This window comes from Myotis davidii, unplaced genomic scaffold (assembly GCF_000327345.1).
Source record: "Myotis davidii unplaced genomic scaffold, ASM32734v1 scaffold590, whole genome shotgun sequence".
Lineage (NCBI taxonomy): Eukaryota > Metazoa > Chordata > Mammalia > Chiroptera > Vespertilionidae > Myotis > Myotis davidii.
In genome coordinates this window covers 69,109-85,950 of record NW_006282381.1, presented here as the reverse complement: position 1 = coordinate 85,950, position 16,842 = coordinate 69,109, and the positions used below count along the sequence as shown (strand labels likewise).

Below are 16,842 nucleotides of genomic sequence, written 5' to 3'. Positions count from 1 at the left end.
GGGGGCGCGGGGATGACAGCAGAAATGAAGGGAAGGCTGTGAGTGGCCAGACCTGAGCTGTGTGGACCACAGCAGGCAACCGCCCCCTACATGTTCAGGAGCCGGCCCTCCTCCTTCCTCTCCAACAGCAGCTGTTGTGTAAGAGGGATCTGTTACTGAGGACCAGCTCTAAATGGGAACTGTTAGTGACACCCCGGGAAGGCGGCTCTCGAGAAGACTCCTAGCCCGGCTGCACATGGAATGAGGGGAGTTCTGGGCCGCAGCCCAGGCCAGGGGAACTGGAGTTTCTGGGCGCAGGGCCCGGGCGTGCAGGTTTATAAAACTCTCCTAGCAATTCCAGTGCTCGGAGAGTGAGTGCCCTGGGGCTGGATGGGGGCACTGTGCTAGCAATGCTGCAGAGACAGTGGCGCTGGGGCTCCAAGGCTAACAACTGGTCCATGGCCGCTGCACCTGCTTCTCAAGACAAAACAGGTCCGAGAGGGGACAGGAGGAAGTGGGTCGTGATGCATGTGTTATGCACTCAATGGAGCTACTTAGAGAAGATCCCAGAGAAGCACCAACACACCTTCTAGAACAAGTGGATAACAGAGCACTACTCCAGACCTCACAGGGTCAACCAGAGACCTGTTTCTCCCAAGAACATGTCTGATCACTGACGTGACTGTATTTTCTGAGTCAGAAATTAATCGGATGGAGACAAGTACTCACAGAAAAACCAGCCCAGGATGTGGGAAGCTGAACTCTCAGAAAACTCAATCTGGGCGGTGACGTACTCAGACTTAGTCACTAGCTACACCGAAATGACAGCTCTCGTGGGATTGGGAGCAGAAGGCAGGGCTCAGCAAGAGGCCTCACCTCGTCACTGAAGTTCCTGAAGGCGGCCACTCTCTCTTCCACGCTGTCCTGATTCAGGGGCACCAGCTTCAAGCGATCAATGATCTGTTAAAAACAAAAACCCACCAGCCCATATGACACACGCATCACCGTTGTGCCAGCTTCTGAAACAGCATCCAGCACGTCCACCAAGGGCTTCTGAGAACATGCCACCCCCTCACACCCAAAGGCTTTGATTCCAACTTGCTGACTAACTTCATTCCTATCATTTCCTGAGGCCATTTTAAAGCTCAGATTTCAAATTACTTTGCGAGCTCTGTTTTCAGACTAAAGGGGTAAAGAATAGAAAAAAGAAAAAGGAAGCAAAAGCAACACAGAAATCCCCTTGAAATTCCCGGTTTCACATTGTCCTTCCCGTATAGCAGGCATACTGGTGACATTGCTTTAGTTTTCAGTGACTCCCACGAAGTGTTCTCAATTTTTCAAGGGCGTATATTAACCTGCACTGCAAACACCCCTCCCGACACTCACGTCAAAGGCTCTGTCAATGTGACCGCTGTGATATTCATCGAAAAAGGTAATCAAATCCAACAGGAGATAGAATGTGGAGTCCACAAACTTATTTGCACTGACCCCCTGAGCCCTGTACCTGAAAGAGAGAGCGAGGGAAGGGGTGAGGGGCATATCATGAATTCCCGTGCAATCTGGAGCTTTAGGACAGCATCTGAGAACCGTCAGAACCTCTTGAACTCTCTGTATGAGATGAACTGAGGAGTGGAACATGGCGTTTCTTTTTGAAATGGCTGAGCTTTTGATGGTGGATCTGATATGAATCCTCCGACAAATACTTTGCACGAAGCAGTGATCTCTAGCTTCAGCCACCATCTCTGCACCCACATACCCAGGAAGGATGGGGGGTCCTGATGGGCCAAAAGCCCAGCGGCCATCCCTGGGGACGGTGTGCTAAGTGGAGATTTCTCACTGGCCACAGAACGCCCTCCTGCGCTGCCCCAGGAAAGCACCGCCAGCTCCGTGTTCTCTCGGGCCCTTTGTCGGGAGCATCTGCAGAGGCACAGCGATGACGGCTCAGCCTGGGAGTTACACTCCTCAGTCTGACTCTGTTAACGCCAGGGAGGAAGGTGGCTTCAGAAACCCTGGCCACTCCCCTCTAAGAACTGCCCCGTCTGGCCATCACTAGCTTTGCTCCCAAATGCCTTTGAGATGGCTGATAATGGGAGAGTGAACGTAATGCCTAGAATTAAACCTAACGTGCGGGATTAAAATGCTGGGATACCCTTTCATGCCCTTCTCTTTGGGAAAAATGTGAAGTCTGCCAGTACCAAGTGCTGGTGATGGTGTGGGGAACAGGAGCCTGAGGTGCTGCTGGAATGTGAGTCGGGGCTGCTCTGGAACTGCCATTACTAGCAGATTTGGTGGGCCCTGGCCCTGGCCCTGGCCATGGCACCGGTGTTGGCCTTACCGTTCCGCGATGGAGAGGGCCATGTTCTTCAGCCTCTCCTTGTTGGACTGCGGGGCGCTGATCTGGGGCACGACGGGGCTCAGCAGTTTGTTCATCAGCTCCAGCACCTTATCAGCATTCTGCTCGATGTTTTAAGTTAAGGAAGGAATCAAATAATCAACAGAAGGCACTAAGTAACCACACAAAACGGGACGTTCTGGGGTGGTGGGTGGACATGCTCTGAATCTTGACCTGGGGGTGGTTACACCTACAGAACCATCTCCAAGCTGCACAATTAACATCCGCATTGTCTATGTCTTAATTAGACCTCAATCAAAACATCTTTGAATTAAAAAAAAGAGAGAGAAGTGTAACCCTCTTTTTGTCCACTCTTCTGTTGATGAAAGGAGATATCATCATCTTTTCTAGGCTACATGATCCCCAGCAGCCATTGTATGTTCTAAGTGGAAACCCTTATTCCCACTCTCGGAACACCTCAGCTGCCATCCTGCTCCCTGCCGCGCTCTAATCACCGTGAGTCCGCGCGGCCCAGAGGGTAGGCACCAAGGCATTTTCACCAGCAAAATGTGACGACGCTTACTTGGCTGCCAAGTGAGACCACAGCTCAATGCCTGCAGGACACCCTTACAATACACCACTCCTTCTTGGCCAGAAATACGTCACGGGCAGAAATAACTCTGTAGAGCGGAGTCTCACCCTGACGGGACCACTGATGCCCAAGCACCAGGGAGCGTGCCTCGGCAGGGGGCGAGCAGGACCCCCGCATCCCCCAATGTCTGTGCATTTAACGGCCCTCGGTGACAGGTCCACTAAGTGCAGGGGGAGGGAGGGCGCACTGTACCTTGGCAAGGTCGTAAAGCTTTGCAGCTTCCTCAAACAGTCCTTTATTTTCAGCCACAGAAGCAACTTTGTTGATAATAGGCTTCGTGTCATTAGTAAACTTATCTATGACTCCAGGCTGTCAAGACAGATGATGGACGGGGAGGGAGAGAGAGGTGGGTGCACGGAGCTGTTACTTTAAAGGCAGAGAAGCAACTGGGGTCTGAAAACAGTCACTTTAACTGAAAATGCTTGCCCTGGGCAATACATGTATTTCACCGGTTGGGCTCTGGCTTTCCTGGAAACATAAGGGCTTGTTAAACATATGAAAGGGACCAAGGAAGCTGCGCCTGAAGAGGGAGCACAGAGGAGTCAGCAGTAAGACTCTGTTCTAATCTTCCAAAATGACCCAGAGTGTGGGTAATGCCACCAATGATTTTAACTTTGCTCATGAGTAGGCACCATGGGAGGGGAATCAGGAGACTCAGGAAAAATATCCGAGTTTTAGATTTCCTTTTAGGACAGATGGCAAAAGGAACGCAGTGCTCAAATTATACACACAAGGGGTATCAGACTTTTTTTTTTAATCACCATCATCACTCAATGGCAACCAGATGGTCAGGAGAGCATGAGAGGCCTTAGGGACCACAGAAAGCCAGGGCGGGTCTTGTGATGTCCGACTGGCCATTCTGATTCTCCATCAGCACTGGACCACGTCAGCGGATCTGCACCTGCCACCCTAGAGGCAGCACCGGTCAGGGAAGAGCAGGAGCTCTGGGGTTCCAATTCCAGCTCCCCTTCTTACTCCCTGTGTGGTCTTGAGGAAAATAATTAACCTCCCTTGGAAAAGATAGGTAACAATGCCCACCTTGCTAAGTTATTGTGGCAATTAGATTTTTTAAAAATCCCTGTGACACACTCAGCACAGTGCCCAGCAACTGTCCTGCTCAGGCAGCATGGCCATCGCCATCAGCCTGCCACTGGCCTCCCTTCTCAGCTGGACGGTGTGAGCAGTGTGGGCTCATCTTCAGATCTCTCGGTCCTACTCACCATTTTACAGGTGAGAAAAGTGAGTCCCTAGGAGAAGCCACAGGGAGTGTGCTCGAGTGGGGTCAGGACTGGTCTCCAATGCCAGGGCCTCTGTCCCTGCTCCTGAGCTGCCCAATGGGTCTCAGGGAATCGCTGAGGCTCACGGGAACAGCTGCATTTGGGGTCAGTGGGGTGTTGAGCCCTCAGAAGTACCTTCTGAGAGAGGGCAAGCGTATTTCTAACTTTTCCATCTGGGGAGAGTAGGTGCAGTAATCAATCTTTTTATTGCATATTTTCTGAGTCAAAAGTAACAGTAATGTAGCCTTCTCAGCTCCCAAAGTGGCAGGCGTGAACAGGTGAGTACTTCCAACTAATAAAAAGCTACTTAGTCAACAATTTACAAATTTTTAGGAGAAACAGAAATGTGTGTAAAATCAAGGTCATCATTTGGGGCCTATAACAGTCATTCTTTGTGTTTTAAACTAAGCAGCTCCACTCATAGCTACACCTTTATTCAGTATCTTGAGTCCTAAAGTCTAACTGTAATCTTTGGACAATTATAAATCTCCAACTGCAAACTAGCACATCTCTAGGGGTGTGTCTAACCCACCTTTCTGCTCCCATCATTCTCCAGTTTCCCAAGGATCATGTCGAACTGCAGAGACAAAAATATTTACCCAATTTACTGGACAAGATATACCCATAATCCATAATCCTTTGGGGACATGCGGGGAAGGAAAGAGGGGAGTTGGGAGAAGGCTTACATTAACTAGGAAACAGTGGGACTGAATCAACATTTTCATTGTCAGAAACCAAAGAAAATTAAAACCCCCCGGGTCTTCTCCATCGGAACCATGCTGAGGGCACCCGGCTGGCAGGAGAACGTGTCTGCTGACAGCCACGGTGGGCGGGAAGGAACCACGTACCTCTCGGCTTTCGATCACAAGCTCGCTCACACAGCGCAGGAACATGTTTTCTCCCTGACTGTCTTTCTCGTCCCTGGATGGGGGCAAAGGCAACGCGCTTTCTAGTGTGGGCTTGAGGTCACAACCGGCTGAAGTGAAGGGTCAAGAGCCAGTTTTACCTGAGGAAGTAAAAGTACTGGAGGGCCTCCCTCGGGTCCGTGGACTCAAACTTCCGGGTGTAGAGCATGAGGAGCCGCACGAAGTTCAGTCGCCGCATGCAGGGGGGGTCGCCAGGCTCATGGCTGACTGCACCATGGGGGACAGGACTGGTCACAACCACGCTGCCCCTCTGACCCAGGCAACGACCAAGTGTGGGGGCTGAGTCCAAGGACCCAGCAGGACCTAGTCCTGCAGCCCAGCCAATGTCGCCAGCTCTGGCCAACCCTGTCACCACCCTGTCCTCAACTTCTTCCCCAGACTCATGACTCTAGGACCTGCTTCTCCTGCCATTCCTCCGGGCAACCTGCCGGACCGGCCACTAACCCAGCACTGTGCACGGCACCGTCGTCATGGTTGGTACCATCTGCCCAATCCGCGCTGGCTGCAGGGATGAGTCCACTGCCACCCAATGGGGGAAGGGGCGTGGTTATGCGACGGCCAACAAACACTCACGGAGCTGCGCACTCTGTCCCGAGGACTTTAAAAGCAGTTTCAGCTCAAAGAGCACGAGGGCCACGTGGACGGCGTGGCAGCGCAGCCGCTCCATGCGGAAGAGAAAGGCGATGGCCGCCTCGAACTGTGCGGTCAGGAACAGCACTTGGAAGTAGAGGAAGGGCTGCTGGTTCACTGTGAAGTGGGACTCGCCTGTGGGGGGGGAACACAGCCCACTCAGAGGGAGTCAGCCTCCACAGCACCCCACGCAGAAGCCTGTGCGCTTCAAGGACCTCTGGTGGGTGGAGGGGCCCTGGACAGAGCACGGCCACGGGAACCCAACCTGGTTCCATGACCTTCTCTAGACCTTAGGGATCGTGCTGTGAAACCCAAGCTGCTGCAGTAGGTGGGAGAGAAACAGACTCGGGACCTTAAAACGAAATACAAAACGGCTGCTGATCTCCTTATCCTGATGAAGTCCCTCAACAAGGAGAGGAATGAAGACTGCAAAGGGGCTTCAGATCACTCAGATTCGCAGTAACTGAATTCAACAACTACTGACCACTAGCTGGAATCTTTTCTTCCAAGATTCTTAAATGGGACGGGACTATTTCTCCCACATCTGTGCTCTGACACAGCCACTGGGAGATCTATGAGAAAGAACAGGCAAGTCCTCTCTGCGCCTCTCCCTGAGCAAATGTCAATCCGAGCAGCTCTAGGAAAACAGCTGCTGTAGAGACCATAAGTCACAGCCCTGCTGAGGCCACACGGCCTCTACTGCGAACTGGAATCGTTGTGCTGTGCTGTGTTTTGAAGATTCACTGGGTCTGGAGGAGCGAGTTCAGAGGTGAAGGATTTTCCAGAAGAAAGGTAAGTAGTGACCTTGGGTGAATGCGGGAAGGAAGTTAGGTTCGGGTATCTTACCATAGTCTTCCAACAGCTGTTTCTGGAACTGTGAGAGAGTGAGCCTGTCTTGTGGGGAGCTGGTGCCGTCATCATCGAAACACACTTGGTTCAACTAAACCCCCAAGAGAAACAGGTGTATTGGTACGGAGTATGTCCTGAGCCAGGCGTGCAGCTGCAGCTGTAACTGCTCAGGCGCTGTGGTAGTGGCGTGGTTACTGGTTGGGAATTACACAATCAAAAGTGGAGACAGGAAGTCCACTAGCCTGGTCGCCTTATTGGCGTCATACATTAAGCAGGTAAAAGCTGCGGGTAGAACCCGAGCAGAGGGAAGGGGCTAAAGCCCCACTTGGGCAAGAAAAGCAGCGCCTGCCTTTAGCCACAGGTAGTCCTCCGTTTTGTCGGCCACTTCGCTCTGGTTGTCGGTGACGTCACATCTGCCGAGGATGCAGTACACGGCCCGCTTGTAGGGGTCCGTGTTGTTCCTGAGGGCCCGGCGGTAGTGCAGGCGGAGTTTGTTCTCTGTAGGTGGGGACAATCTACAGACAGGAGGGAACAGACAGAAACAGCGTCACTAAGATCCTCAAGGGCATCGGAAAGCGCCCGTGACAGTCAGAAAGCCTTCCGTCACCAAGGTTCACAGACACTGTCCTGCCACCCCCGGCTCCCATCACTGTAATCTGACTGGTGGCCGCCTGCCAGCTTCCTCCACTAGAGGCTTCAGGGCAGGGCAGCAACTTGGGGAGTTAATACTCCTCCCTGCTCCCCAGGGCCCCCTCCAGCAGTGATGGACAAGCGGGAGTCCCTTATCCAGGTGGGATCACATCCCAGATAAACACCTGCATGCAAATCCTTGCCTCAGGGTCTCCCTCTGCGGGGAAACTCAAGGACATTAACCCTACTTTACCCTCTGATACAAACAAGATAGGGATTTATGGCTTAAAACAATCTCGGGACATGGCATTATTAACATTGCCAAACAAATTCTTCTACATAATGTCCGTATATTTAAACTAACTTCTAATTCTAGCCTTTGAGCTATGGAGTGCATGACAACTGAGCTAACCAGAAAAGCACCAAGTGCTAATCAGTTCATCATTCTGTCAGCGCCCTGCTGTGCCTGGATAAGTCAAATCATGCTCCCGCCACAGCCTCTCCCGCACTGGCACAGAAAATTGTGAGCTTCTAGAGATGAGTACCGGAACGGGGCTGGCTCTTCTTCTAAGGTTTTCAACTGTTATTCTCCAGAGACTCCTACTCACTCTCTACACTTTATTTTTCCTGAGTAGAAACTTATTGTGAGCCATGCAGAGGGAAAAGAGAGCGCTGCTTCTGGACACGCCATCCCATCACCGTACCTTCTATCTTTGCTGTTCATGTATTCCTGGAACCAGGTTTTAAACTCTCCCAGCTGGTGCTGGGCTAGGTTAACCACCTGTGAGGCAGCAAGCAGGTCTCCGCAGCGCATGCAGTAATAAATTAACGCCCACACAGGATGGCCTTCCACCTCTCCATCCTACATGAGGAAAGAGGCTCAAATAAACACACAGCAAAAGCTTACCGACAGCTTTCTGACATGCTGACCCTCAGCTAAGTGCTCTCCTGTACTGGGTCCCTTAATACTGACCACCCCATTAGGCAGGCACCATTCATGGCCGCTGCCTCCTCCCTGCTTTACAAACAAAGAAAATGAGGTGTGGCAACGTGAAGTGTTTGTTCAAGGTGAGCTGACAACTGGCAGTCTGGCTCTGCAGCTCTTCCTCTAAATCACTGTGTGCCCCACCCGATTCAGAGCCAGCCAGTGGTTTCTCCACGGAACCCCAGTAGAAATCAGATAACTTGTTCTGTGACAACTTAGATGTGCACTCCTGCAACCCCCACAAAGAGGGCTAAAGATGTTCCTTGACCAATAAGAGACCATCATTTTCATTCTGAGTTTATAAAACTCCTCCAGAGAGGTGAACCGCAGATCGCTATCTACCCCTGCAGGGCTCTTTCTAAAACCCAGATCTTATCATATCACTTCCCCACCTAAACCCCTTTGAGCTGTTTACATCTGAAATGCTGCGTCTGGCACTCAAGGCCTTCACTAGTGGACTGCAAGCTTGCCACGCCCTAGCACACAGCCAATACTCTAGATACTCCTTCCTGACTCCATGCATCTGTTCATGCTGTTCCCTCCTTGTGGAATATTCTTTTCCATGCCCCAGGCTGGTGAGCCCCTGTTTATCAAGCACAAGTGTGAACCTCACCTCTATGAAGCCAGCCTCCTGTGTATCCCAACACTCAGCAGCACTTTCACACAGCATGATAAATGATAATTCCCCAACGGGATTGTGAGCTGCGCAGAGGCCACATCCTAAGAACCATATCGAACTCCATTCTTTTAGCCGTCAGAGCCAACAATCTCAGAAGTCATCCCTGACTCTGCCTCCCACACCCAGTTCCAAGTTCTTCAAGTCCTATTGGCTCTACTTTCAAAACACATCTGGGACCCAGGACATCCTACGCCCCCCTCCCACACACACACACTGCGCTGAGCAAGTGCCATCATCAGACAGACTCCACTACTAGCCTCCCAGGCCTCCTAGCTTCTCTCCTCTCCCCTCTGGTCTCTTTTCTACACATAGCCTCATTTTAACGGAAACCTCCGGGGTATAAATGATCACAGAGAAAACTGCCAATACCTGAAGTCCAGGCAGAGGAGCTGGCAGTTTAATGTTCAGGAAACTTCGAACCAACTGGTAAGTCCCAGGCACGCCGCCCAGCTGGGCCTGATGCAAATTTCCAAAGACAGTCACGAGGGTATAATTCTTATAACTGGAAAAAATTAAAAGAAAAAACTAAGGAGGTTGAAAACCCATATTACACACATCTGTGTCCATATCCATGGCATTAGATAGACTGTGGACTCTGCAGGGCGGGGCCTGGACGTCCAGCCTGACACAGAAGAGGAAATGGTGCATATTTAATGAAGCGAACCGCATTACCTATGCAGTGGGCAGCAGATCGTTGTAATGATTTCTCATCACTGCAGATACTCACAGAATCCCTGGAGGAACATAACTGTGGACTTCAAATGCATTAGGGCTAATGTGCAGAATAATAATTGCTGCCGCTCACAGCCTAATGTTCAAGTGAGTTCTTTTTAAACTTTTTCTTTGGAAAAATTTCAACCCACAAAAATTTAAAAGAATAGCACCAGCAAAAATACTTTAAAAGTGAGTATAATTGTTCTAAAATATTCTTTTTATCAACAGGTGACAGTGAATCCTTAAAATGAATGCCAGCAGGGAACAATGCCGCCAGAGTGGAAAAGAACATAGTTACAATAATGTGGACAGGAAACTCCCAAATAGCTCCAAGCGCTGCTAAAGGAATTACTGAGACAAGATAATTCTAAAAAAATAAATGAAAATAATAATAATAACAATAATAATAAAATAAAGGGGCAGGGGGGATTGCTTACCAGATATAAAACCAAAGAACACAGCCTGGTACCACTGGTGAAGGCAAGCACCAGTGTTAATGGAGGCCAGCGAGTTCAATGTGTCTCATGGTGTTCATTTCGTGTAGCTACTGTATAACACAGGACTTGGTATAAAAACCTATTCTCTGCTGACCAAGTCTGAATTACCTCAGTTACACCCAGGAAGCCTTATGAGTTCCTAATGAAGTGTTATTCTGTTGATTAAGGGGACCACACTGCCAGGCCACAGGCAGCTGCACAGGCCCCATGGCCAGGAGCTGAACTGAGCAGTGTATTCAGCTTGGCTTTTCTTCTCGAGCCAGCAGAGCCCAGCACCCTGTCTCTAAAACAAACAGGGTCTGTCGCACACTCATGACGACCCCTGCTGGCCAATTCAGAGCTGGGAGGAGTGTCCACGGGAGGGATGAATGGCACCAGCCCTACCAACAAAGGGGACAATAGTTAGGGCACCAGGGCACAGCCACAGCCCCCTCAGTGACCATGTCCAATTAGTGAGGGGGTGGCAAAGAAACCCAGGCACAAACACAGGCCTGGGAAGGACTGGATTAACTGACTAGAACCAGAAGGAAAATAAAGGATCAAGGGGCCTTCCTAAGGTTTAAAGGTGGCAAGACTGCCGGGTATGAAAATTAAAATGCTGAGCAAAAACAAAAAAAGCCTAAGGAGTCATTGCTGAGCCACATGAGGGAACAGGTTCCCGACCTAAGGCACTTTGGTCTAATAATCATGTTGCCTCCCTACTGAGGGGCCTTGAGAGGAGAAGGAGAAAAACAGAAGTGTAACAGTGCCCCCACCTACCACGATTTTACATCGTTGCAGAACTAGTCCTGATAGAGAAATGCTTCTGAGAACAGGATTATTCCCCTCGGACCTGCTCAACTTGTTTAAACTGTACCAGCTACAGAGCACTTAGCTTGAGGACTACTTGACACAGGAGAAGTGAGTGGCGTTTGGGCACTTGAGAGCCAGCCCCAAGGTGCCGCCGCCGCCTTACCTCTGCTCCAGGTACCCCAGGGCCTGCCTGACCAACTCCATGCGCACTTCCACGCTGCTGCGGCTCTTTAGGGCATCCGTTGCCGGTGCCAACAGCACATCTGTCATTTGCTTTACCATGGTCCACAGGTCAGAGATGTTCTGCACATAAATAAGATGGCACGTAACGATGCTGTGGGGCTAGAGAACTGCCTGGCTCTTCCTCGCATTGACCTACTCACCACAGGCAGGCAGGGCGTGGAGGGGGAGAGGCTAACGTCTCCTACCGGAGGCCCCCAGGCTACGCCCAGCACAGAAGATGCACCTCTGCCCCGCCACCTGCCAGGCTTCCACCTTCCAACGAGCAGCCTGCCCCGAGCTGGCTTCAGATCAATGACCATCCCAGGCCTGACAGAACCACCCACATACTTAAGACCACACAGAACTAACAAGAACACTGAATCTCAGTGGGTTATCCCTTAAGAGAGTGAATACATTTACAATCGTCCAGCGCGCTAGGAGTTTGAACTCAAGTAGCTGCATTTCAGTCCTTACAAGGTCATTTCAGTATTTTAAGGCTTCAAATTAAAGCTTAACCTAAATAGTATGTTTTGTCCTCCAGAGACTCCCCAGGGCCACTGCTCTTACCCCATTTTGGGAGTGTCACAGCCTCCCCTTTTCCTTCCCACTCAGTCCCTTCAGAAGGCGCCTCCCACGACAGGAGCAGGGGAACAAGAGCGGGCTTTCTCGCCCTTATTCCCACCACACAGCTGGGACTCCCTCTCCCAGAACTCGCCTGGCTGTACATCCCTCCTGGAAAACGTGTTTCCTGAACCTCTGCACTATTCTAAAGTGAGGAATCCTTGAACGAGTGAAGAAAAGCAGGTTTACACTTTTCCAAAGGAAAAAAGAAAATCCCGTTTTCACTGTCCTCTCCAAAATTAAAACTGTAGAAAATCCACCCAAATGCAACTCTTCCTGGCTGGTGACGTGGTAGGTGAGTCGCGTCCTTTCTTCTTTAGATCTGTTTGAGGTGCCTTATATTTTACTATTTTTAAAAAAGCAACATTGGATGCATTTTTGAAGGAAAAAAATCTGTGTACTTCCACTATATCCTTCCTCTTTTCCCCTTCCTCCTGGCCTTCTACCAATCCAACCATCCATGTAATGTATTTCCCCCTGGGGGATAAATTGGCCAGGGATAAGAACTGAGGGATGGGAATGAAGGGGGTCAGAGAGCAAGGGGACCAGCAGCACATGAAGATATGAAGAGCGTTTATAAAGGCCCCACCAGAATCACGTTCATGGGGCTCACGGGTGTGAAAAGCACATACATCACCTACACAACTCAGCTCCCATTGGTCTGCCTAAGGAGGGAAACCAGGGAGGGCAGAGTTAAAGCCCAACAGGGCTTCAAAGCAAACAGCTACATACCACCGTTCAGGGCAAAGCGGCCAGCTCACCACTCTTCCCGTGGGAGGTCTACCTCTATTAAACGCAGGCCCTGGGTGATGGGAGTGTTGTAAAACTATTGGGGTGATGCCCTCGCTGGTGTGGCTCAGTGGATAGAGCGTCAGCCTGCAAGCTGAAGGGTCCCAGGTTCGATTCCGGTCAAGGGTACATGCCTGGGTTGCAGGCTCGATCACCAGTAGGGGGCATGCAGGAGGCATCCGATCCATGATTCTCTCTCATCATTGATGTTTCTATCTCCTTCTCCCTCTCCTTTTCTCTCTGACATTGTTGAAACGTATATATATTTTTTTAAATTATTTACAATACAACTCTGAGGAACAGTTAACATTTTATCCCATGGAACAGAGTGTTTCTTCAGCCCATTTCTGCCAAGTCAGCAAGCTGCTAATCCCCTCTGAACACCGGCCCCCAGGTTCCTGCTCGGGCCGGCTCTGGGCCCTACCTTATCGTCCAGCTCTGCGACGGAAGCACAGAGGTCCACGAGGTTAGGCTGCAGGTGCCCGTTTACGATCTTCTCGTTATAGATATAAATCTGAAATAACAAAAAGCAAAGGCACATTTCTAGTTTCATCTCTTCTTTTTTAAACCTCTGAAGCAGTGCTAAAGCCAGCTCCTGCCCCACAGTCAGCAAAGCTTTGGCCAACCTGTCCTCTTCCTGTCCGTCCTGCCCAGTGGGCAAGACCACAGCCTGCTTCCCAGGTGTGTGGTTGAGCAACAGCATCCGCGTGCACACAAGAGCTAACTGCCCCCCGACCCTTCCTGACACCTGAGAACCAGGAGCGGGGTGGGCCTGGGGGGAGTACCGCAGGCCATTCTGTGCCTCTCTGCCCAGCAGACCCTCAGTCCCAGGGAGCAAGGACCAGACAGGGAGAGATGGACAATGGAAGGACTCCCGCAGCTGCTCCCTAGGAACCTGATGCAAAGTTTGGTAATCTTTCAGCAAAAGGATGGAACGGGCCAGGCCCAGGGCTCGGGGACTGAGTGGGGAGGGTGTGGCTGCAGCCCTCCCCGGGTCAGAACAGCGGCTGTTACACTTTGGAGTGCCCTTCTCCTCAGCAAATGTTCCCAAGGAAAAGGAATTATGTGATGTTTAAGGTATGAAAAAAACCACTATTACTTTGAATTGTATTTTAAAAGAACTAAAATAATTATTGTAAAAACTAGCAAGTTCTAGTCTTTACATTTGAAGTCCTTGCTCTACCAGGAACTGAACAAGATAGTGATGTTAGACAAACCAGGAACCCACTGAACCCTACTGTTGGGGGCCAGATGTAAGCTGGCAAGGTCCTTGCACCTGTAGGGGCTAGCAAGGCTAGGACCCTTACCCACACAGTTTTCCCAGACTTGTTTGGATAGTGATTATCAGTAGAATGGGAGTAACATTTGTAGAATGAAAACAGCCTTTCATAGCTTGCCAAGAAGTCTGTACCTATTTACTGAGATATGCTGTACTGAGAACTTGTCCTTCTGCTGTATCCCTCCCTTAGAGATTAAGAGGAACAAAGAATACATTCCTCTTGATAGACCTCCTATTCAGTGTATTATGTATAAATAGGATTGTATAGCTAATAAACTCGCTTCAGTTCATCAAGAGAACTGGGGTCCTCCCGACCCCGCTTTCCTGTCTTTCTTTCTTTTCTCAATTCCCACCTCCCTGCCTCAGCCCGGCTCAACCCTGTCAGGCTGGCCCTGACACCCTACTTCCCTCTACTATAAATGGGGGATGCTACCACATAGCCTCTGGGGGCGCTGCAAAGATTTAAAATGGGTTTTAAACTGTAAGGTGGTGTTTATTCACTCAATGAGCATGGGGCCCTCCCCGCTTTGCAAGGTACCATGTTCAATCTGCGATGTAAAGATTCACTCCCCACTGGAAGGCACAGGCACTAAACAGCTACATGACACTGTGGTGTCCTTGGTGCTGGGAATGTTAGCTCTATGAACCCTCGTCTTCAGATACAAAAGACTCAGTTTCTCTCCTCAGAAGCTTACTTATTAGGCCTGAACTCTGGTGGTGGCTGGGGCAATGGAAGAAGTCAGCCAAACAATGAAGGTGAAATTTAAAGGATGTAGATATAGTGGGGAGGGATCTCAAAATGGGAGTGGAGGAAAAGAAATGAGGGTCTAGTAGTAAAAGCTGAGGGATTTGGAAGGAGGGGTCTGGCTTCGGCTGCCTGGTTAGAAGTGGCCACAGCATACTGAGACTTCTTACCAAGGGGTGTTAGAGGGATGGAAGTCTGCCACCCTCGATTCAGGAAACAATTTCCCCTTTTTGATACTTTGTGCAAGGAAGTGGCAAATTGGAATAAAACATACAGATGGCCAACACTGCTTTATTCGAAAAGTCAGTTCCAGCCCTGGCCGGTTTGGCTCAGTGGATAGAGTGTCAGCCTGCAGACTGAAGGATCCCCAGTTCAATTCTGGTCAAGGGCACATGCCCAGGTTGTAGGCTTGATCCCCAGTAGGGGGCATGCAGGAGGCAGCCAATCAATGATTCTCTCTCATCATTTATGTTTCTGTCTCTCCCTCTCCCTTCCTCTCTGAATTCAACAAAAATATGTTTAAAAAAAAAAAAAAGTCAGTTCCAGGTACGTAGTGTCCTCAGGGCATTTTCAGTCCAATGAGTCCCTGTGCTCCCCACACCTACAGTTACCTCAATCTACACCCATACGATTACATGGTCATGATACACAACTGGACCACGGTCCCACAGCAGCGTGAGCTTGCCAAGGACATCATTAGAAAGTGGTGAGTATACGATGCTTATGAAGCAGAAAAGCATTTAGAAAATTTCTCCAGACAAGGTGAAGGATTTCTGATGAGACCATCAGCCCCCAGGTAACTCAGTTAATAGAGAACTCCGTTTGCTAAGCAGTGCAGTTACCCTGCTTTACTGTGCATGGGCCGCTGCCAAATGCAAAATGAGATGCCTGGGCCAGTGCAGAGGCAGAGTTCAATTTCCCTAAATCAAATCGGAGTCAGTCGATTAGCCAATTTGATGGAATTCTCCAGGGGCCTAGATGGTAAAATATTAACCAGTTCTCTGAATGAGCCTTCAGGGCTTGACTTTCACATGAAGTCTGTGCTCGCTTTTACTCCCCAGGGGGCCCACATTTTTCCTGGACTCGATCTTCCTTGAGGGTGTGCTCACCTGTCGGGCATAGGCCATCTCGATGCTGTCCAGGGAGCTTCGCCCAGGGGGTCCCACATCGCTGATGTAACTTGGCTGTAGATGAATACACATTCAGAACTGGTTAAGAACAGCATTCAGTCAAATAAACAAACAAATAAAAAATTATAGAAACAAATGCCTGTCTTTTTTTTAATGTTTTTATTTGAGAGAAAGGAAGGGAGAAAGAGAGAGAGAGAAACATCTATGAGAGAGAAATATCATAGGGCCTGTCTCCTGCACGCCCCTACTGGAGATTGAGCCCGCAACCCGGGCATGTGCCCTGACGAGGAATCAACTGGCGACCTCTTGGTAACCACATGCATGCCTTTAACAAAGCTATGAAGAGTCTGTTTCCTAGGCAGACTTCCTCCAAATGATGTTTTTAGGGGTTTCATGAGAAAGCAACTTTTTTACCATGAACATGAGAAGAGGGCGGCCATCGGACTCAGTTAACTGAAAAATGATGGGGTGGCGGGGTAAGTTGTAAGGCTATCTCAGTGACCGTTCCTGAAAATGTACATTTCCCCAAATTTGGCTTCAATTCCAAGCCCCCGGTCCACCTCATTGCCCCTCTCCATCGGTGCTGTGTGGGCCTCCTGTTTCCACGAATCATATCACACAGCTAGGGAATGGAGTTTATAGGGTTCAACACTTCCAGTCTGGAGCCCACACTAAGACAACAGCTGCTGATTAGTTTCCTGCATCTGGAGACATGAAGCCAGTCTAGGGTGGGCCGTCCTACAGCCATTCAGTAACATCCCCACTAAGCCCATCTGCCTTGTGCACAGCTGTGTGCACATCGACCCACATGGATGACAACAAGCCAGGCCGCAGATCCTGCCCTCAAAGACCTTACCGTCTGTTGGGGAGAGTTAGACACAAATATATGGAAAATATTAGAAGTATTTAAAAGAGAGAGAGAGAGAGACAGACAGACTAACATTAATCTTTAAGCTTACTCCCTACTGTAAACAAATATGGATCAAAATTAGGTGTATCCTATAGGTATATTCTTAAATCTCCAATACTTTAGTTTGTACTGTACTGTAGAAACCAAGTTTTTTATACACTTCTCTCATTTAAAAAGAAATAAATGCTGTATTCTCTAAATCTA

At 49.7% G+C, this 16,842-nt stretch overlaps 1 protein-coding gene across 7 annotated transcripts in view; it reads right to left on the bottom strand.

Annotated features, from left to right (window-relative positions):
• The window catches only part of NUP93 (nucleoporin 93kDa), a 79,131-nt gene that overhangs the window by 3,709 nt on the left and 58,580 nt on the right, over window positions 1-16,842 (bottom strand). For all 7 annotated transcript variants that reach the window (XM_006752857.2, XM_015558869.1, XM_015558872.1 and 4 more), the window contains 15 exons: window positions 15,708-15,782; window positions 12,999-13,088; window positions 11,106-11,245; window positions 9,309-9,441; window positions 7,980-8,137; window positions 6,995-7,160; window positions 6,643-6,736; window positions 5,740-5,931; window positions 5,247-5,373; window positions 5,089-5,161; window positions 4,773-4,817; window positions 3,156-3,272; window positions 2,315-2,433; window positions 1,366-1,483; window positions 856-939 (listed from right to left, as the gene is read on the bottom strand). In XM_006752857.2, coding sequence (XP_006752920.1) covers window positions 856-939; window positions 1,366-1,483; window positions 2,315-2,433; window positions 3,156-3,272; window positions 4,773-4,817; window positions 5,089-5,161; window positions 5,247-5,373; window positions 5,740-5,931; window positions 6,643-6,736; window positions 6,995-7,160; window positions 7,980-8,137; window positions 9,309-9,441; window positions 11,106-11,245; window positions 12,999-13,088; window positions 15,708-15,782 — 1,731 coding nt within the window. The remainder of the gene's footprint in view (window positions 1-855; window positions 940-1,365; window positions 1,484-2,314; window positions 2,434-3,155; window positions 3,273-4,772; window positions 4,818-5,088; window positions 5,162-5,246; window positions 5,374-5,739; window positions 5,932-6,642; window positions 6,737-6,994; window positions 7,161-7,979; window positions 8,138-9,308; window positions 9,442-11,105; window positions 11,246-12,998; window positions 13,089-15,707; window positions 15,783-16,842) is intronic.